This window comes from Odocoileus virginianus, chromosome 24 (assembly GCF_023699985.2).
Source record: "Odocoileus virginianus isolate 20LAN1187 ecotype Illinois chromosome 24, Ovbor_1.2, whole genome shotgun sequence".
Taxonomy (NCBI): domain Eukaryota; kingdom Metazoa; phylum Chordata; class Mammalia; order Artiodactyla; family Cervidae; genus Odocoileus; species Odocoileus virginianus.
In genome coordinates, this window is record NC_069697.1 from 5,074,787 (window position 1) to 5,095,686 (window position 20,900).

At 42.1% G+C, this 20,900-nt stretch overlaps 1 protein-coding gene and 3 non-coding genes across 4 annotated transcripts; all 4 read right to left on the bottom strand.

The window, feature by feature from the left end:
* Positions 1-2,235: 2,235 nt before the first annotated feature.
* Positions 2,236-4,003, bottom strand: LOC110132685 (uncharacterized). The gene is made up of 2 exons (XR_011483342.1): positions 3,773-4,003; positions 2,236-2,489 (listed from the first exon to the last, which is right to left on the bottom strand). It is a non-coding gene; the product is annotated as an uncharacterized protein (transcript).
* Positions 4,004-8,496: 4,493 nt separating this feature from the next.
* Positions 8,497-8,600, bottom strand: LOC139031007 (U6 spliceosomal RNA). Its single transcript, XR_011483437.1, has one exon. It is a non-coding gene; the product is annotated as a U6 spliceosomal RNA (small nuclear RNA).
* Positions 8,601-12,659: 4,059 nt separating this feature from the next.
* On the bottom strand, positions 12,660-12,765 carry LOC139030954 (U6 spliceosomal RNA). Its single transcript, XR_011483389.1, has one exon. It is a non-coding gene; the product is annotated as a U6 spliceosomal RNA (small nuclear RNA).
* A 253-nt stretch (positions 12,766-13,018) lies between these two features.
* Positions 13,019-17,177, bottom strand: BBS10 (Bardet-Biedl syndrome 10). The gene is made up of 2 exons (XM_020886152.2): positions 16,899-17,177; positions 13,019-16,345 (listed from the first exon to the last, which is right to left on the bottom strand). Exons 1-2 carry the CDS (start codon positions 17,081-17,083, stop codon positions 14,365-14,367), a joined length of 2,166 nt encoding a protein of 721 aa, XP_020741811.2. The 5' UTR covers positions 17,084-17,177; the 3' UTR covers positions 13,019-14,364.
* Between the last annotated feature and the right edge of the window lie 3,723 nt (positions 17,178-20,900).

A 20,900-nucleotide genomic window follows, 5' to 3' on the forward strand; every position in this document is an offset into this window, starting at 1 on the left:
TTTCATGGCTGTAGTCACCATCTGCAGTGATTTTGGAGCCCAAGAAAATAAAGTCTGACATGTTTTCCACTGTTTCCCCATCTATTTGCCATGAAGTAATGGGACCAGATGCCATGATCTTAGTTTTTGAATGTTGAGTTTTAAACCAGCCTTTTTACTCTCCTCTTTCACTTTCATCAAGAGGCTCTTTAGTTCTTCTTCACTTTCTGCCATAAGGGTGGTGTCATCTGTGTATCTGAGGTTACAGATATTTCTCCCAGCAATCGTGATTCCAGCTTGTGCTTCATCCAGCCTGGCATTTTGCATGATGTACACTGATGTAAGTTAAATAAACAGGGTGACAATATACAGTCTTGACATACTCCTATCCCAATTTGGAATCAGTCTTTTGTTCCATGTCCGTTTCTAACTGTTGCTTCTTGATCTGCATACACTTTCTCAGGAGGCAGATAAGGTGGTCTGGTATTCCCATCTCTTTCAGAATTTTCCACAGTTTGTTGCAATTCACACAGTCAAAGGCTTTGGCGTAGTCAATAAAGCAGAAGTAGATATTTTTCTGAAACTCTCTTGCTCTTTCAATGATTCAACGGATGTTGGCAATTTGATCTCTTGTTCCTCTGCCTTTTCTAAATCCAGCTTGAACATCTGGAAGTTCACGGTTCACATACTGTTGAAGCCTGGCTTGGAGAATTTTGAGCATTACTTTGCTAGCATGTGAGATGAGAGCAATTGTGTGGTAGTCTGAACATTCTTTGGCATTGCCTTTCTTTGGTATTGGAATTAAAACTGACGTTTTCCAGTTCTGTTGCCCCTGCTGAGTTTTCCAAATTTGCTGGCATACTGAGTGCAGCACTTTCACAGCATCATCTTTCAGGATTTGAAATAGCTCAGCTGGAATTCTGTCACCTCCCCTAGCTTTGTTCATAGTGATGCTTTCTAAGGCCCGCTTGACTTCACATTCCAGGATGTCTGGCTCTAGGTGAGTGATCCCACCATCATGGTTATCTGGGTAAACCAAACAAGATCTTTCTTGTATAGTTCTTGTGTGTATTCTCACCACCTCTTCTTAGTATCTTCTGCTTCTGTCAGGTCCATACCACTTCTGTCCTTTACTGTGCCCATCTTTGCATGGAATGTTCCCTTGGTATCTCTAATTCTCTTGAAGAGATCTCTAGTCTTTCTGATATAAAATGTATACCCATCCCATAAAAGCATATAAAATGCTTTTCCTCCCCTCTTATTTCAGACACAGTAAGCAGAATCGAGGCTGGCGGTTTGCCACTCTGCACGTCCCCTGCACCAGCCACACCCCCTCCTCCAGAGCCTGGCCCTCTCCCCGGTTCCACCTGGAATCTTACCCCGTCGCCCCCCTTACCTAGAGCCCTCTTCTCTTTCTTCTGTACCCCGTCAACTCCTACTCATCCTTGAGATCTCAGTTTCAATGTTATTTCTTCAGAGAAGTCTTTCCTATCTAGTTCCAAGCCCTCTACACTGCATTGTGCGCATGTGAGGCAGTGATTTTATATTTATGTTTTATATGATTAACATTTATCTTCACATTAAACTGTGAGTTCATGAGGGCAAGGAGTGCATTTTGCTCAGGATCATATGCTGAGTAGTAAACACTCAGTAAAGCCTGCGTAAATGAGCATACAGTTTGAAACCAGCACTGTGCTAGGTGTTCACTTTTGATTCTTTCAAGGGCACATTAAGATCAGTATTAGTATTTTTGTTTTACTATGTGATGATGTTTAATCAAAAATTCTTTGACTTTCCTCCCTTCAAAGGATGGAGCCTAATTCCCTTCCCACCAAACATAAGCTGACTCAGGGGCTTACTTAAAATGGACAGAATGCAGCAGAAGTGAGAGCACCATAAAGGGCACTGCGCTTCCGCCCTGTTCTCTCTGGGGTCACCCCCTCTGGGCGCAGCCAGCTGCCGTGTCATTCAGACACATCAGCAGCCCTTTGGAGAGGTCCACACAGCGAGGAACTGGGGCCCCTGCCAGCAGCCACGTCAGTGAGCAGAGCAAGGCTTCAGATGACTACAGCCCTGGCCAACATCCTCATGGCAACCTCACGAAAGACCCTGAGCCAGAACCACGCAGTAACCCACTTCCAGATGCCTGGCCCAAGAAACTGAGCGAGAGGATGAATGTTTGCTGCGTTGAGTTACCAAGTTTGAGGATAATAACGCTGTTACACAATAGACAACTGAAAGAAGCGAAGGCGGAAGTAAAGTACAGCAAGTTTAAGTAGTTTGTTCAAGGTCATGTGACTAGTAAGTGGCAGATCCAGGATCAAACACAGGGGGGGACTGTGAAGCCCCTGGTTTCTGTACCAGGCCAGGCTGCCTCCTAAAGATGCTCAGTGTGGCAAAGACAAAATCGTCTGTCTGTGCGAGTATAAAATCTTTGCAGACTGGTTCAGGTTACAGTTTCAGGAGGTTGCTTTCTGGGTTTCCAAAGAAGCTGCTGACTTGAAGAATTTCTGAAAGAGAGGTGGTAAAACAACAACTCTAATAAAGAAGTGTACTGTTCCATTTAAAGAATTTCTGTGAAGACATTTCATTGGGATAGATTAAAACAAGTCTGTCATAAATCAGAAAAGAGGTAACTTCAAAGTAACTTTTTTCTTTAGCTCATTATCATGGTATAATAAAATAGTTTTCAGGACTTCCCTGGTGGTCCAGTGGTTAAGAACCCACCTGCCAGGAGAGGGGACATGGGTCTGACCCCCGGTCTGGGAACAGGGCAACTGCGCCCTTGAGCCTCAGCCACTGAAGCGCATGCGCCCGACGCCCGTGCGTCACAGCCCGAGGAGCGCAGCAGCGGGAAGCCCCCAGCGGCAGCTAGAGAGCGGCCCGCTCCGGTGGCCGGACACAGCCCGAGCTCAGCAAGGGACGCTCAGCCCAGGCCGAATACATACATCAAACAAAAACAAGATAAAATAGTTTTCAGAGTGTGAAGAGAGTGCTCCATTTAAAAATACATTCAGTGTATTTATCTGTTCAATATTATTTATATATATCTTTAATATATCTGTATATATTCAAATACTTACATTTAGTATTTATGAAGGAATTACTGAAAGGCAGTATTTCTCAGAGGTTTCTTAGTTACCATTCCAAAGGCCAAAATCTTGGAGTCAGCAAAGATTTCTTCAACAGGACACAGAAGGTACCAGTCTTAATAACACAACCTTGATTAGCCATTGTAAGCTATTTACATGCATGGTGTTCAGTGTAAGCTGATAAAACTTCATACCTTCATCCTAGCACTATGGAATGACTCAGTTTCCCTCCTCCTACTGTTCCTTCCATTTTCCTAGTCAAACTAATAAAATGGTCCTTTCATCCAGTCATTCCACTAAGCATTATCATTAGTTCCCTTATCAGGAATATTAGACTCTTTGCGCTTAAAAGCAGAGGAGTCTCCTGGCACCCCAAAGCAGGAATATTGCTGGGTCCCAGTGAGCTATGGAACTGTGAACTGGAGAGCTCTCTCTCTCCACCTCTTGTCTATGATTCCAACTTCATGTCTGTGGAGTAGGTTTAATGGAAGAATCTCTATTCAGTGGCAAAAAACATGCAACACTTTGGTTCTCCAAATAATTTTGCTTCTCCAGAGTCTTAGTTCACTCTGGAAATAGAAAAAAAAATCTAATAATGTCAAGTAACAGCAAGTTGGGTCTCTTTGGATAAATTAACTGATTCTGGTGATTGGTTTTAGACCTGATTACCAAAACCTTAGTCTCCTGACAAGTTCACATACCTTCTTCCCAGGGACAGCTTAGCTGTTAGTGATGTGGAGCCATGGGCCTTTCCATTTCCCTTTGTGGGCCTGCTTCATGACTGGAGGGATGAGTAGAGCCTGGGGAGAGAGCTCAGCCAGTGAGCGTGCAAGCCCTGGCACACGGGAGGTCACGGTAAGGATACGAAGTAATTTCAATTGGTCTTTGCTGCTACTTCATCTGACACTCGCAACAAAACACTGGTGATGTCTGTGGCAGGGAATGGGTTTCAGGAGACTGAATAAATCACTCCCCTCCACTGGGATGCATACAGGGGAGTCACGTGGAAGGAGACAGAAACACCAGAGTAACTCCCTCTGATGCTTACGCTGGACCCGACGGCCTAAAATGCTACATGGAGCAGGCAGGTGAATGTTCCACCTCTGAGTCAGACACATGGACCCAGGCATGGTTCCCAACAGTGCTGACTCCTATTCAGGGCCTCTGGGGGGAGATGCTGACCCTGCTTCCTTTCTCTTAACCAAGAGAAAGGAAGGGAGTACTCAGACAGGCATCCACAGTTCCTCCACCCAAGTTCACCCGTCCGGCAAGTCCGTTTGCCTCCCTGGAGGGGCAGTGAGTGAGACAAACAGCTAAGAGAAATCTCAGCCAAGGTAAAAAACAACTCATATATTCATAAATGAATATGAATGCATTTGTATTTGATTTTATAAGCAGCATAATGAAAAATATGCCTGGTAGGTGATTCATAGGATTAGCTTGTTTAGGCAGAATCATCTAAAGAACAACATGAAAGAAAGTGGGAAGAGAATGGCAGATGAATGCAAGAGGAAAAGAAAGCAAATCACTACATGTAGTATGTATGCAGGTGGCCAACAGGCCTGTGAAAATTTGCTCAACATTGCTGATTATCAGAGAAATGCAATTTCTCTGATATTAACTATCACCTCACACTGGTCAGCATGGCCATCATTAAAACCTCCACAAATAACACATGCTGCAGCGGATGTGGGGAAAAGGGACCCAACTACACTGCTGGTGGGAATGTCAGCTGGCGCAGCCACTGTGGAAAATAGTATGGAGGGGCCTCAGAAAACAACAAAAATAGAGCTTCCATATGATTCAGCAATCCCACCCTTCAGCAGACTCCTGGACAAAATTTAAAAAGATACACACACACCTGTGTTCACAGAACCACCATTCACAGTAGCTGAGACATGAAAACAACCTAGATGTCCATCAGCAGATGAGTGCATAAAGACGTGGTGCACACGTACAATGGAATACTCCTCAGCTATAAAAAGGAACAGACCTAACACCAGACACAAAAATAAACTCTAAATGGGTGAAAGATCTAAATGTAAGGCCAGAAACTATAAAACTCCTAGAGGAGAACATAGGCAAAACACTCTCCGACATAAATCACAGCAAGATCCCCTATGACCCACCTCCAAGAATATTGGAAATAAAAGCAAAGATAAACAAATGGGACCTAATGAAACTTAAAAGCTTTTGTACAACAAAGGAAACTATAAGCAAGGTGAAAAGAAAGCCTTCAGAATGGGAGAAAATAACAGCAAACGAAGCAACAAAGGATTAATCTCAAAAATATACAAGCAACTCCTGCAGCTCACTTCCAGAAAAATAAATGACCCAATCAAAAAATGGGCCAAAGATCTAAACAGACATCTCTCCAAAGAAGACATACAGATGGCTAACAACACATGAAAAGATGCTCAACATCACTCATCATCAGAGACATGCAAATCAAAACCACAATGAGGTACCATTACACGCCAGTCAGGATGGCTGCTATCCAAAAGTCTACAAGCAATAAATGCTGGAGAGGGTGTGTAGAAAAGGGAACTCTCTTATACTGTTGGTGGGAATGCAAATTAGTACAGCCACTATGGAGAACAGTGTGGAGATTCCTTAAAAAACTGGAAATAGAACTGCCATATGACCCAGCAATCCCACTCCTGGGCATACACACCAAGGAAAACAGATCTGAAAGAGACACGTGCACCCCAATGTTTATCACAGCACTGTTTATAATAGCCAGGACATGGAAGCAACCTAGATGCCCATCAGCAGATGAATGAATAAGGAAGCTGTGGTACATATACACCATGGAATATTACTCAGCCATTAAAACAAATTCATTTGAATCAGTTCTAATGAGATGGATGAAACTGGAGCCCATTATACAGAGTGAAGTAAGACAGAAACATAAAGACCAATACGTATACTAACACATATATATGGAATTTAAAAAGATGGTAACGATAACCCTATATGCAAAACAGAAAAAGAGACACAGATGTACAGAACAGACTTTTAAACTCTGTGGGAGAATTTAAGGGTGAGATGTTCTGAGAGAATAGCATTGAAACAAGTATACTATCAAGGGTGAAACAGATCACCAGCCCAGGCTGGATGCATGAGACAAGTGCTCGGGGCTGGTGCACTGGGAAGACCCAGAGGGATGGGATGGAGAGGGAGGTGGGAGGGGGGATCGAGATGGGGAATACATGTAAATCCATGGCTGATTCATGTCAATGTATGGCAAAACCCACTACAATATAAAAATAAATAAAAATAAAATAAAATTCTATGGCCATTAAACAAAAAAAAAAAGGAATGGAATAATTCTCTTTGCAGAAACATGGATGAACCCAGAAATTATCACACTAAGTAAAGTAAGAAAGAGAAAGACAAATATCAAATGATATCACTTATATGTGAAATCTAAACTATGACACTGGTGGCCAGTGGTTGAGACTCGGCACTTTCACTACCAAGGGCCTGAGGTTCACAGAACACAATATTCAAATTGCCCCCCATTCAAATTGTCTTCACTACACAGTTCATTTTGTTTCTTCAGATATATACATACATATGTATATGTGTATACATATGATCTCCTATTTCACTTCTCAAAAGGGTTAGAATAAAATATTGCAAATAACAGAAATAGATAAATTGACCTTTCCCCCCCTAAAGTGAAAGTTGCTTAATTGTATCCAACTCTTTGTGACCCCATGGACTATACAGTCCATGGAATTCTCCAGGCCAGAATACTGGAGTGGGTAGCCTTTCCCTTCTCCAGTGGATCTTTTTGACCCAGGAATCAAACCGGGGTCTTCTGCATTGCAGGCAGATTCTTTACCAATTGAGCTATCAGGGAAGGCTTTCCCACACTAAATAACCAACAGTCTTCTCAAGGAGCACATCAGATAACACCCTTATCAAGTTATGCACAGATTATCATTTGCTAATGTTCTTGTAGGCATTACTATCCTGGAGGATTGTGTAAGAAACCCTGATTATTAAGACTAGGTATATTGCAAGTTAATGTAAATTTTAAGACATATAATACAAATTAGAAGAATCCAGTACAGGAGTTTAGTAAGTACAAAATGGCATGTAAATTGCGACAGAAACACAGGTAAAGTCCCAAGAAGTTTTACGTAAATATACTTCTGAAATATGTATTAAGATTGCATATACTATGGGGTCCCCTTTTTAAAGAAAATAGACATTTCTGTTGCTGCAGTAAGGATTTCCCGATAGTGGGGGACAGAATGGAAACCACTCTGAGTAGTCCACAGAGTATACCCAATTACTAACTAGATGTATTTAATCTGGGCATAAGAACCTTGATTGCTATAATCACTTGGGAGGCTTTCACCCAGACACTTGTCTATAATAAGGTCAGGCATTGATGCCTGTTGATTTTACTTGGCGCTAAATAAAAACATGCAAAGGAGGAGTCGTAAGTGAAAGAGACTAAAAAGTTATGCATATCTGCTACACTGTTAAAATGCAAGTGTTAAGTCACTCAGTCATGTCTGACTCTTTGCAACTCCATGGACTGCAGCCTGCCAGGTTCCTCTGTCCATGGAATTCTCCAGGCAAGAATACTGGAGTGGACTGCCATGCCCTGCTCTAGGAGGTCTTCCCAACTCAGGGACTGAACCCAGGTCTCCTGCATTGCAGATGGATTCTTTACCGTCTTAGCTACCAGAGAAGCCCTTACTATACTGTTAGCCAAAGCATAAATGTGATTCAGCCACAACATGTCATCAATCCGTAAGGCTACAGGAAGGCCTTCTGCACAGACTTGGGAATAAAATTTCCTACTGAGAGCTGCTCTTTAAAATGAACAAAGGACTATTTAGAACGGAGACATGCTAAGTCACCTGGAGGAAACAGAATGGCTTCCAGGATGGTAGAACGTTGCAGTGATTTAGTATTTTAAGAAGAAACTGGGTGCATCGGTTTAGATAGTGTTAGACACAAAAATGGAGTCACTGAGGCAAATCCAAATGTTGGTTGGCTCTCTGGGATCACTGCTCAGGAGAAGGGAGACTTAGTCAGTCTTTCCATTGGTCCATTTGTATTCATTCATTCACTCATGCATTCACTCACTGAACTTAGCAGAGTGCCTACTTGGCTAAGTAGTATCCTACGTGCTGGAAATAGGGAAGTGAAAAAGTCCACGTTCTCAAGAAGTTTATTCTAGTGGGGACAGCAGTCATTGTAAAAAATAAACACACACACTAATAACATTAGACGTGTGCTTCAGAAAGAGCTTACCAAGGTAGCAAGGTCAGGGAGAAGGAATATGTTTAGATTGAAAAGTCAAGACAGGTGTCTCTAAGGAGATGACAACAAAGCAGTGATACCTGAGTAAAGTGAGGAAGTGAGCCATATGAAGGTCAGAGGGAAAGTTGTTTTTTTTTCCAGTATGGAACTCTTCACGAATTTGCATGTCATCCTTGCACAGGGGCCATGATAATCTCTGTATCGTTTTAATTTTAGTATATGTGTGGCCGAAGTGAGCACAGAGGGAAAGAGTTTTATGCAGACAGAACAGCAAATGGAAAACTCAGAGGCTGAGACGACTTGTGTGGTCAAGGGGCAGAAGGAACCCGGTTTGGGTGTTCATTAGCGCTGTCTGCCAAGAGTTCTCTCCTCTTCCAGGCGCAAGGTAGGATGGAACCACCTTGTTCTTCTGTGAGTGGGTTAGCACCGTGTGACTAATTCTGGGCAGTGAGTCACGAGTAGAAACGCCATGTGCTACTCCCAAACACAGCCAATGAAAGACCCTTTCGATCTCTTCTCTCTCTGGCATGATAACTGGTAAAGATAGCAACTGCTCCATCAGCCCTGATCTAGGACTGAGGAAGAAAATCATGCGGGGTCAGAGCTCCTAGATGACCTTTAATAGCTATGTGAGGACATTAATATGAATTGTGTCAAGCCTCTTGAGATTTGGAGTTCTTTGTTACCTCAGTATGGCATAACTTGTCCTGACTGACAGTGTAACTGGTGAGGAGAAAGCTGCAGGGAGAGTAGTAGGGGGTAAGATTTAAGGATAAGCAGGAGATAGAACATGGACAGCCTTGCAGACTATGAAAAATTTGGATTTCATTCTGTGTGAAGGAAAAACCTTTGGCAGACTTTGAGCAGAGGGATGCCATGACAGGATTTGCATCTTAAAGAGAATCATTTAGTCATGTAGGGAAGCCCTTGTTCATGAGAAATACATACTGAGGTATTTAGGGATACAACTTGCTTTCAAATAGTTCAGTAGAGTGTGCGTGTGTTCACACACTCATGCATGAACAAAGGGTTAAATGGTAATGGTGAATTCTGATGTAGGGTTTGTGGGTGTCGTGCTCTTTTTTTTTGTGGAGTTAAAATTTTTGACATAAAAAGTTGGGGGTAGGGAAATCAGTGCAGGAGAAAACGCAAGGTCTAGAAGCAAGACCATTAGGAAGCTACTGCAGGCGAGATGAAGTGACTGGAGGCTGGAAAGACAATCCTGAGAATCGGGCAGATTTGGAATCTACTTCATCTGTGGGGCAGTGGGACCTGCTGGTTGGCTGCAGGATGTGAAGGTAAGACTGGAGTCAAAACGGCTCCAGGTTTTTGTTCTGAGAGGGAGACTGGTGATGCCACCAACTGTGATGGGGCAGCAGAGGAAGCAGCAGGTTTGGAGAACGTGAGGCTCATCCTGCTTTGGACATGTTAAGGGTGAGCGTCCTGTGGAGGCTGGGCTGGGAGGCGAGGGAAGAGTTTGGCTGGAAACACAAAGTTTGGAATCACTGGCATGTGGTGGCACCCACGTTACAGAACTAAATGGAACCTACAGAAGCAAGTGCAGGTGAAGGCCACGGCTGGGCACTGGGGAACTGGAGCATCACTGGCTGGGAGCGGGCTCACGTGGTTAATTTGATTTCTCCTGTTCTGATTCCATGCTTACTGAGCAACCACATGATTATTATTTGACTTCCCACATATAGGTCCGACTGGTCAGATGGACTTGGAATAATCTCGTTCCTGGGACAGTTCTTAATGTAAATAAATTGGTCACACTCACAAGTGTGGTTAGATTCAGTCCCTGAGACAGAGCCATTCTCAGCAGGCTGACAAAATCTGATGGTGAGTCTACATAAGGAGCCATACGCAGGACTGGAAATTCTCCGAGGAAGTGCATGCCACACTGCTTGTTGGCACTTCTTTGGCTCAGAGTAACCTCCTGAGGAAGAATGCTTCCAGAATTGTTGCAAAAACCGCTGCCCAGTTATGGCTAAGAGAATATTGCCCTTTTTGACTGTTTTTTTTTTGTTTTTTGCTGTAAAAGCACTGATCCATTAGTGTGTATCTCACATTCTTCTTCTTCCATCATAATCTTGCATTTCCTTAGATCAGGATCCTTATTTTATTAGCTATTTAAGGGGCATTCTATATGTGTGTGCTCTAAATTTACTTTTTAAAATTTTATTTCATGTGAGTAAGTAGCATTCAAATGGCTCAAAAATCAAAACACCGTAAGGTATACACTGAGAAATCAGCTCTGCCCTATGCATGCTTGCCCCTCCAGTCACTGTCCCACCATTTATTTGTGGATCCATCTAGATTTGTTATGTGTTCTTATCACTCAGTTGTGTCGACTCTTTGAGACCCCGTAGATTGCAGCCTGCCTGGCTCCTCTGCCCATGGAATTCTCCAGGCAAGAATACTGGAGTGGGTAGCCATTCCTTTCTTCAGGGTATTTTCCCGACCCAGATATCAAACCTGGGTCTCCTGCATTGCAGGCAGATTCTCTACTGTCTGAGCCAGGAGGGCTGCTACCAATCTCCTGCTATTTACAAAGCTCCAGCCTAGCCCCCCCCCCCCCCCCCCACGCCAAATGGCAGTTTTCCTTTTCCCTGCTTTGCTGTCATGATGGGAAAAACATATACTATTCCTTTTGGAAGAGAATGACTAATTGCTGATAAAAGTTCAGGCTCAAATTGAACTCTTCCCTTCCCGTTTTAGTCTAAAACATGGATAACACTTCCAGTGTAACATGGTTAAACAACTCTTTGGCTAAAGCAACTGAAGGATGTTCAACTATTTAATGCCTATTGTTTTGGGAATAAAAATGGCATAAGGGGTTCATAAAAGTTACTGGGAAAAATGTGTTTGTGGAAGGTAGACTGACATATAACTACAGAAACAAACAAACAAACAAAAAAACAATAACTAAAGAAAATAAAAACCTCAGTTGAGAAGCTTTTCTCTCCCATGGTTTAGCAGATTCTGTTTTCCAAAGATAGCTGCCTCAACCCATCTCATCCCACATGCTCTTCTTTTAAGGTGACATCAACATTCCCCATTGAGTGGTGGGGCCTGTGTTTCCTCCCGTTGAATTTCAGCTGACCTTTATGGCTGCCTCAACCAACAGAATACAGTGAAACTTGTCCAGCTAAATTCAGGCAGCTCTCAGAGCCGTGAGAGGTAATGATACAGTGATTCAAATCAAGTAAAATTTGAATAAAATTTCTGAGTGAATAAAAATATTCATCATGCAGCAATAAAAACAGGAACATGGTCTCCACTTTAATCATCTTTACATTTTCTTTGGTCTTCTTTAATTTTTATTCAGATTTTACTTTAATTTTATTTATTTTTGTTGCAGGTCAGCTCAAACCCTTTGTGGAAGTGGGTTTAAGTATAACGTAACCACAGTTTTAGAAATACTCTTTTATCTAACTCAGTAATGTGAATTCCCTAGTGTTATTCTGCAAAGAACAAGGATGACCCATGAAAGCTTTATCACCATTTTTGAGGATGTTTTTAATGAAAAGAAAAAAGATTGCTTTGTATAGACCTGTTCTACATTTTCTGCTTCTTTCCCCTGCAGATTCTTTGCCATGAAAGCTTGATAGAAATAATTAGGACTACATCTATGCGGACCAGAGCTCCTCAACAGACATTTTTGGCTACTACTCTGTGGCAGATGTTAGATTAGGTACCAAACACAGAAGACCCACTCCCAGCTTACACAGGGGCTCCTGGGCCAGTGACTATTAATTGCTATCAATGCCTACCAGATGAAAGGCATGGACATGCATGGAAAAGCCTCTGAATGCCTTCACTGATGGAGAAGTATTTAAAACAACAGCAGCAAAATAAAGCAGAGTTATCAAGTGACCTGGCAGGCAATTTTAAAAAGTGAATGAAAAAAATGATACAATAATTTTACAGTACATCTATATATCTATGGATTTAGTATAAGAAAGAGAAATAATACATTCTCTCCATAATCACAGAAGTGAAATAGTGTTACCACATACGACATAAGAGGTCCAGAGTGGCTTGGCTCAGACGGTAGGCTAAGATGGTGAAGAATCTTCCTGCAATGCAGACCGGGTTCGATCCTTGGGTCAGGAAGATCCCCTGGAGAAGGGAATAGCTACTCATTCCAGTGTTCTAGCCTGGAGAATTCCATGGACAGAGGAGCCTGGCAGGCTACAGGCCATGGGGTCTCAAAGAGCCAGACACAACTGAGCAACTAACACTTTCACTTTCATATAACATAAACCTTACAAAAATAAAATTTTATTTAATATAAAAGATTTGCAATGATGGAACATTTTTTGTGTGTCATCCTTGTGCAAAGGTCACGCTAATCTTCTTACTGTTCAAATTTTAGTATGTGTGCTGCCCAACTGAGCATGGGACATTACAGTCTTTTAATACACCATCAGTCATTGCTTTTTCAAGTTTAACTGTAATGAAATTTTAAAAATTGGTTTTCTCAAATTTAATTTCAGTCCAAGTGGTGTCACTATCCACTACACATTAACCTTTAAGGAAAACTGCCTGAAGGTAGGAACCATATCTATTTGTTTACCATGGTATATTCAGCATCTGGCACATAGTAAGCACTCAAGAAGAATTTGTTGAATTAGTAAACAGGAAACACATAATTAGAACAGATTAAAGAAAACAGTTTTATTCAACAAGTCCTTCTGAAAACTCGGTATGAACACAGTATTGCCTAGGGTGTTACAGAGAACTACCAAAAGTAGAAGATACTGCCCTTATTCACAGCCAGAATCACAGTATTATTTGCATTTATAAACCTTTAAAACATAAACATTAAAAAATTCATATTAGACATAAATATAGCAGTCTCTCAGTATCTAAGGGGGATTGGTTCCAGAACACACCCCCAGCCCCGCCCCCCAGCAGACACTAAAATCTGTGGATGTTCAGGTCTCTTATAAAAAAATGGCACAGCATTTGCACATAAGCTATTCACATAGTCTTTGTACTTTAAATCATCTCTAGATTACTTATAATACCTAATACAATGTAAATACTATGTAAATAGTTGCCAGTGTACCTGGCAAATTAAAGTTATGCTTTTAGGAACTTTCTGTAAATTTTTTTCCTAAATATTTTCAATCCACAGTTGGTTGAATCCATTGATGTACAACCCACAGATCAGAGAGCCAACTGTAACCCTCAAATTATTTGTTACTACTGAACTATGGCTATGCATCAAATACAAGAAAACCCAACAGATACATGAACTATCTTGCAAGCTCTTAGAGAACAGGAGAAAACGATAGTATGATTTTCATATTCTTTTTGGAATTATTTCAACTAAAGAAATGAAAATAAATACAATCCACGAAATCCTATTTATGGTAACATATTCAATGGTGCATGAATGGTGAAAAAAATCTATCCAGGCTCTAAATAAGGGAACAATTACAGTAAAAAATAATTTTACTTATATACTGCTTGAGAAAAAAGAATGAGACTTTTGGTACAGAAATTATGAGTAGGGAAAATAAATTATTTTCAATAAAGCAAATAATGTTTTATGAACAACTAAAGTTGGATGGCATTTGAAGACTTCATCCAAATCTGAGATTATTCTATTAACTAACTACAGAAAGGCAAGGCAGAAGGGAAGAAGAGTGAAAAACAATGCAGAAAAGTAAAAGGGAGCTATAAGGAAACACCTTCCCCCCAAATCACAGACTAATTCAGAGCTGAGACAAGGGACACCGAGGTGAAAAAAAGATCCACTTACTCAGACCTTGGCTTCACTCATCCAGGCTTCCTCCTCAGAACTGTTCCATAATGAATGCAATCTACACTATTCATATCTGAATGTCTGGTGGCCTCACGTATCTCTAAAGACTTTAAAGTTCTATTTTCCTAACTAGGTTGAATTAACTTGAAAATCAGTGGTCACATGCCTGCCTTGTTTTATGGCTTGAGTTGGATTAAAACTCTGATTAATAAAAAGCTTCCAATTTTATAGCTCCTCTTCTGAATCTTGATCATAAATTTCCTGAGGTTGTCTCTCAATATTGATTACTAAGTCAACAGTCAAAATGTTTGTCAAGCACTGAAGAACTGAAGTTAGTAACTGGTATTTACCAGCAACTGATTCCAAACCTGTCTGGTTGCTTATCATGGGTTGATTGGTTTGTAGTGCCTGGAGAGCTCTTACATATACTTGTGGAAAGCTGTAATTTCCTTTCTTAGACTTATACAAGATTTTGGGAACGCCTAAAAGTGCATTAGCTATTATCCTACTAACCATGGTTTGCTCTGATTGCCGGCATTTTTTGGCATAGTTGAGAAGATAGTAATGCAATAAGATCTCAAAATTACCACCCACAGGCAAAACACAACCAGCTGGTATAGATGAGAAATAGTAACTTTGGGAAGAACACATCTCTAGTGACTTATATCTCAGTGGTAACATGCTGTCCTTTCTAGCAAGTTTTGTAACCTGTAAATTTTCGTAAGAAATTTCTCTTCTAGTATTTTCTGTTGTTGAGTTAGCAGAATTACTCTCAATATATGGTTCATGGTCATCCATTATCGTCCCTTTGTTTGGGGATGAACATCTCAATGTTTCTTCTGTCTGGTATGAATCTGTTACTGCCACTTTTGGTGCTGAACACAATACAGTTTTCTCTAATTTGACATCTGGAACTATCAAATTTGAACATACTTTTAAATTCGTTTGAGTTTTTGCCAGTTCACCTTTGTTCTTTACAACAGTGTCCTGATACGACCTTTGTATTGAGCTGTTAACAATTTTTGGTAACTCATTCTTTTCTCTACTATTCTCATATATACGAGGACCTGATGTACAATTTTGGTCACTGGTTTGTGTCACATAATTTAGATCAAGGTCTTTAAATACCTGCCGAAGCATTTTAAATGCTCCATGTAAAGCATCCTCGTGTTGTTCGATGAGACCCTGCACGGGTCCACAAAGAATTACACAGTGCGGTGTAAATGAGCAGGTGCTCACCAAGCCAAGATGAACATACCTTTTGGATCTAAGGATGAGGGGTTTACAGAATTTCACCAAAGCAGTGTGCGAGAGTTCATACTGAGAAGAGGCCTCTGATAGTGCAAAGGGAGCAAGACCAATGACTCTCTGGATAAGAGAAAGTTCTTCATGTGATAAACACTCCACCACAGATATGCCATTCAGTCCTGCACAATAAATTACTAAGTCTGGTTGTTTCACAGTAGATAGGAGTAATTTTACATTCTGACTCTGTAAATGTTTCACTATTGCTTTTGTTCTTTCTGTAATCCAAAGCTGAGATGTCTGAAACTGTGCTTCTGAATTTAGAATAAACTCTGATCCAGAAACTGAAAAAAGAGGCTGAATGGTTTCTGTTACTATCGCTATTCTTATGTCACCATCTGCTGGACAGTACACAGAAAAGTCTCTCTGAAGCACAAGCCCAGCTATGATCCTGGAATCAGAAACAGGGAGGCCAGTGACACCAACTTTCAACTCAACAAAACAGTCATCCACTATCTCAAGTACTTCTTCAAACCTACTTTCACAAGCTGTACACTTGAAAACATAGTCACACATCAACTGAGATATTAAGTTGTGATTATTTCTTCCCACTCTTCCACAAAAGTATGCTCCTAAGAGCATCTCTAAAGAGCTCCTACACAATGTTCTTTCTTTACTGCATGAAGAAAAGATGGACAAGAAGTGTCTACTTAAGTAAAGGTCCATAATGTAGTCTAATATTTGTGTCTGAAATGTTAGAAGAGCTTGGGAAATAAATTTCCACTGACAGCAATTTTTCCAATGCCTTCCACAGGTTTGAATATTTTCAAAAAGGAAATAATCCTTTTCCTTGTCTGTGATCTCCCGAAGTCCTCTGAGTAAATGGCAAAGAAAGATAATAAATGTTTTAGCACCATCTCCTGTTTGTCTCAGATGACTGGAAACACAGGCCACCATCACCCTGCACAAGAAAGAAAGCAAGCAGCTTAGATTTCAGAGGGCCGACTTTCCACATCTGAATCAAGTTGAAAGCATGTTTTCACATCCATAAAACGAGAATACTACCTCCTTGATGTCCTTAGTCTGTTTTTTCCCCTTTAAAATTTACTTAAAAATAGGCTGAATGGTTTCTGTTAATTAAAAAGGAAAAACAACAGAACCACTTTTGTTCTATTTCAAATTTCTAGGGTTGGGTCGAGCTAGAAGAAAAAGAGAAATGTTTTCAGTTGTGGAATGTTCCCTAGGACGGCGCTCTAACTCTGAGCGTACACTGGTCTCATCCAAGGTCAGTTTTCTCCAGGGACAGCTCCCGAAAAGCCCCGACCTCTTTTTCCATCTTCGCGGGCTATTGGACCTCTAGCTCCTACTGGCTGGGCGAGAGGGGAAACGGTCAAAGAGCAAAACCCTACGGACAAGAAGTCCAGAGAGATGACGTTAGGTGTCCATCTGGAGTGTGGGACGTGAGTACCTAATTAAGGGATGCTCTAACCGGCTGGAGCGTGCGTCGCGGGTACCTGGCTACGGGATGCTCTAAATGTAGCGCCTTCAACAGGCGGCCTCCATCCCGGCTGAGCAGCACCTCGCCAGTGGGCTTGGTACACAGAACTTGCCGCCCTTCGGGCCCCAAGCAACCGCTCACGATGGTTTCTAGCACTTCCGCCACATGCAACGCCACCGTCACAGACCCCGCAGCGGCCATAGACCTTCAGGTTCCAGCAGCCTACGCAGTCCGCTTGCAGAAAACCAGGATTCCCGGGAAGGAACAGAGATGGGTACCGCAGGAAGCGGAAGGGGCGGGTAGAACACCGGAAGTCGGGGCAACTAAGCTTCTTGGTTGGGCGAGGGTTGGCCGTCCTGCCCGTCCACCGGAAATGGCCGCACCGGCAGGCCCGTAGAGCTAGCGGTCCAAAAGCCCGCGAAGGAAGAAAACACGTCGGGGCCTCTCGGGAGCTGCCTCTGCAGAGGAAGCTGAAAGCCCTTCCCCAGCTCACTGGGTGAATTAATTCCTTTCTTGGAGGCTTCAGCTGCCACCAAATCCCTTCGTCCCCGAGGAGTTCGGCACGATAGTGGAGGAACTGGGCGCTGCGGCTAGAATTCGGTTCGTTCCCACTGCCGTGAAAAATTCGTTCCCAAACCTCTGCCTTGAACTTGCGCACATCCTGTCCACATTCTGCACCAGCGGTTTTCTTTCGCGATGCAGGCCAGATGAGGAGGGCCTGGCCACGGTCACGAGCTGCAGGCTCCAGGCTTTCTGCAGGTGGCTTTGCCACATTCCTGGGCTTAAGTATCAACAACATGAAATCCTCACCACCGCAATTTTCTTTTTCTTTAGCAGAGGTGATAGATGTGAAGACTTATTGGTAATCAATAGCATGCTTTCAAAACAGTGACCCAGGATTATTGCACACAATCCAATGGCAGGAAAAAAAAAAAAAAAAAAACTACTGTTAAGCAGAAAGAACATACTATTTCTTACGTTAAGACACACACCCCTCTGTCTTAAGGATGAAATGGTAAAGAGCATGGGCTTAAGATTTACCTGGGTTTGCTGTGCCATTTACTTATCTGTCACATTCTTTTGTCTCCACTTTCCTCATTGTAGAGGAAAAAATGGTGATATGTAAAAAAAGTTTTGAGTGCGACAGTGGACAGTGTTTAGAAAGCTGTGGATTTTTTTTTTTTTTTTTTTTCGGCACAGGGTGTCATACGTACTAAGCACTCAACAAATACAACATCTCAACAAATGACTGTCACTTGTCACTGGTATTCAGTTCACTTCAGTCGCTCAGTCGTATCCGACTGTTTGCGACCCCATGAATTGCAGCACGCCAGGCCTCCCTGTCCATCACCAACTCCTGGAGTTTACTCAGACTCATGTCTATCGAGTTGGTGATGCCATCCAGCCATCTCATCCTCTGTTGTCCCTTTCTCCTGCCCCCAATCCCTCCCAGCATCAGGGTCTCCAGTGTAGGGACCCACTATTTCCACAAGAAAGGTATATTTTGTAAGGTTCAAAAGAATTTTCAACCCAATACAACTATAAGAGTTTGGTCAACATCAGTAAAATTACCTTGTAGGTATTTCATTGAGCTTGAACAGTGAGGGGCTGTTTTCCCTAGCCTTTACTCCTAGTATAGGACAGGAGACACCTGTAAGCCCTCCCATTCCCCACAGTAAGACAAAACCAACTTGCTCTTAGCCAGAAGCAACTGAGGGGAGCAAATACAGGTTTGGAGGATGATGGAGGAAAACTAGAGGAATGATTTCTTGTAACAGATGTGATGTTGATGTTCACTCAGTTGGGACTAATAGATGATTTGTTGGGGGGAAAACGTTTTCATGTGAGTTTTGATATATGCTTATGTCAGACTTTATTATTTTGGGCTCCAAAATCACTGCAGATAGTGATTGCAGCTATGAAATTAAAAGACGCTTACTCCTTGGAAGGAAAGTTATGACCAACCTAGATAGCATTAAAAAGCAGAGACATTACTTTGCCAACAAAGGTCCGTCTAGTCAAAGCTATGGTTTTTCCAGTGGTCATGTATGGATGTGACAGTTGGACTGTGAAGAAAGCTGAGCGCTGAAAAATTGATGCTTTTGAACTGCGGCATTGGAGAAGACTCTTGAGTGTCCCTTGGACTGCAAGGAGATCCAACCAGTCCGTCCTAAAGGAGATCAGTCCTGGGTGTTCATTGGAAGGACTGATGCTGAAGCTGAAACTCCAGTACTTTGGCCACCTCATGCAAAGAGTTGACTCATTGGAAAAGACCCTGATGCTGGGAGGGATCGGGGGCAGGAGGAGGAGGGGATGACAGAGGATGAGATGGCTGGATGGCATCACCGACTCGATGGGCTTGAGTTTGAGTCAACTCCAGGAGTTGGTGATGGACAGGGAGGCCTGGCGTGCTGCAATTCATGGGGTCGCAAAGAGTTGGACACGACTGAGTGACTGAACTGAACTGAACTATGTTGGCAAGCCATTCAATATCATGGTAATCCAAGTCTATGCCCTGACCAGTAACACTGAAGAAGCTGAAATTGAATGGTTCTAAAAAGACCTACAAGACCTTTTAGAACTAATACCCAGAAAAGATGTCCTTTTCATTATAGGGGACTGGAATACAAATGTAGGAAGGCAAGAAACACCTGGAGTAACAGGCAGATTTGGCCTTGGAGTACAGAAGTAGGGCAAAGGCTAACAGAGTTCTGCCAAGAGACTGCACTGGTCCTAACAAACCCCTCTTCCAACAACACAAGAGAAGACTCTACACATGGACATCACCAGATGGTCAACACCAAAATCAGATTGATTATACTCTTTGCAGTCAAAGATGGAGAAGCTCTATACAGTCAGCCAAAACAAGACCAGGAGCTGACTGTGGCTCAGATTATGAACTCCTTATTGCCAAATTCAGACTTAAATTGAAGAAAGTAGGGAAAACCACTAAACCATTCGGGTATGACTTAAATCTCTTACAATTATATAGTGGAAGTGAGAAACAGATTTAAGGGACTAGATCTGATAGAGAGCCTGATGAACTATGGACGGAGGTTTGTGACATTGTACAGGGGACAGGGATCAAGGCCATCCCCAAGAAGAAGAAATGCAAGAAGCCAAAATGGCTGTCTGAGGAGGCCTTACAAATAGCTGTGAAATGAAGAGAAGTGAAAAGCAAAGGAGAAAAGGAAAGATATGTCCATTTGAATGCAGAGTTCCAAAGAATAGCAAAGAGACATAAGAAAGCCTTCCTCAGCAATCAATGCAAAGAAATAAAGGAAAACAACAGAATGGGAAAGACTAGAGATCTCTTCAAGAAAATTAGAGATACCAAGGGAACATTTCATGCAAAGATGGGCTCAATAAAGGACAGAAATGGTATGGACCTAAAAGAAGCAGAAGATATTAAGAGGTGGCAAGAATACACAGAAGAACTGTACAAAAAAGATCTTCACGACCCAGATAATCACGATGGTGTGATCACTCACCTAGAGCCATACATCCTGGAATGTGAAGTCAAGTGGGCCTTAGGAAGCATCACTACGAACAAAGCTAGTGGATGTGATGCAATTCCAGCTGAGCTATTTCAAATCCTGAAAGATGCTGCTCTGTAAGTGCTGCACTCAATATGCCAGCAAATTTGGAAAACTCAGCAGTGGCCACAGGACTGGAAAAGGTCAGTTTTCATTCCAATCCCAAAGAAAGGCAATGCTAAAGAATGCTCAAACTACCCCACAATTACACTCATCTCATATGCTAGCAAAGTAATGCTCAAAATTCCCCAAGCCAGGCTTCAACAGTAAGTGAACCATGAACTTCCAGATGTTGAAGCTGGTTTTGGAAAAGGCAGAGGAACCAGAGATCAAATTGCCAACATCTGCTGGATCATCAAAAAAAAAAGTTCCAGAAAAACATCTATTTCTGCTTTACTGATTATGCTAAAGCCTTTGACTGTGTGGATCACAATAAACTGTGGGGAATTCTGAAAGAGATGGGAATACCAGACCACCAGACC

Coding starts and splice junctions, on each gene's coding strand:
- BBS10 (XM_020886152.2), bottom strand. CDS start 17,083: ATGGCCGCTGCGGGGTCTGTGACGGTGGCGTTGCATGTGGCGGAAGTG. Junction 16,346..16,898: donor TTAGAGCATCCCGTAGCCAG/GTACCCGCGACG, acceptor TTTCTTGTGCAG/GGTGATGGTGGCCTGTGTTT.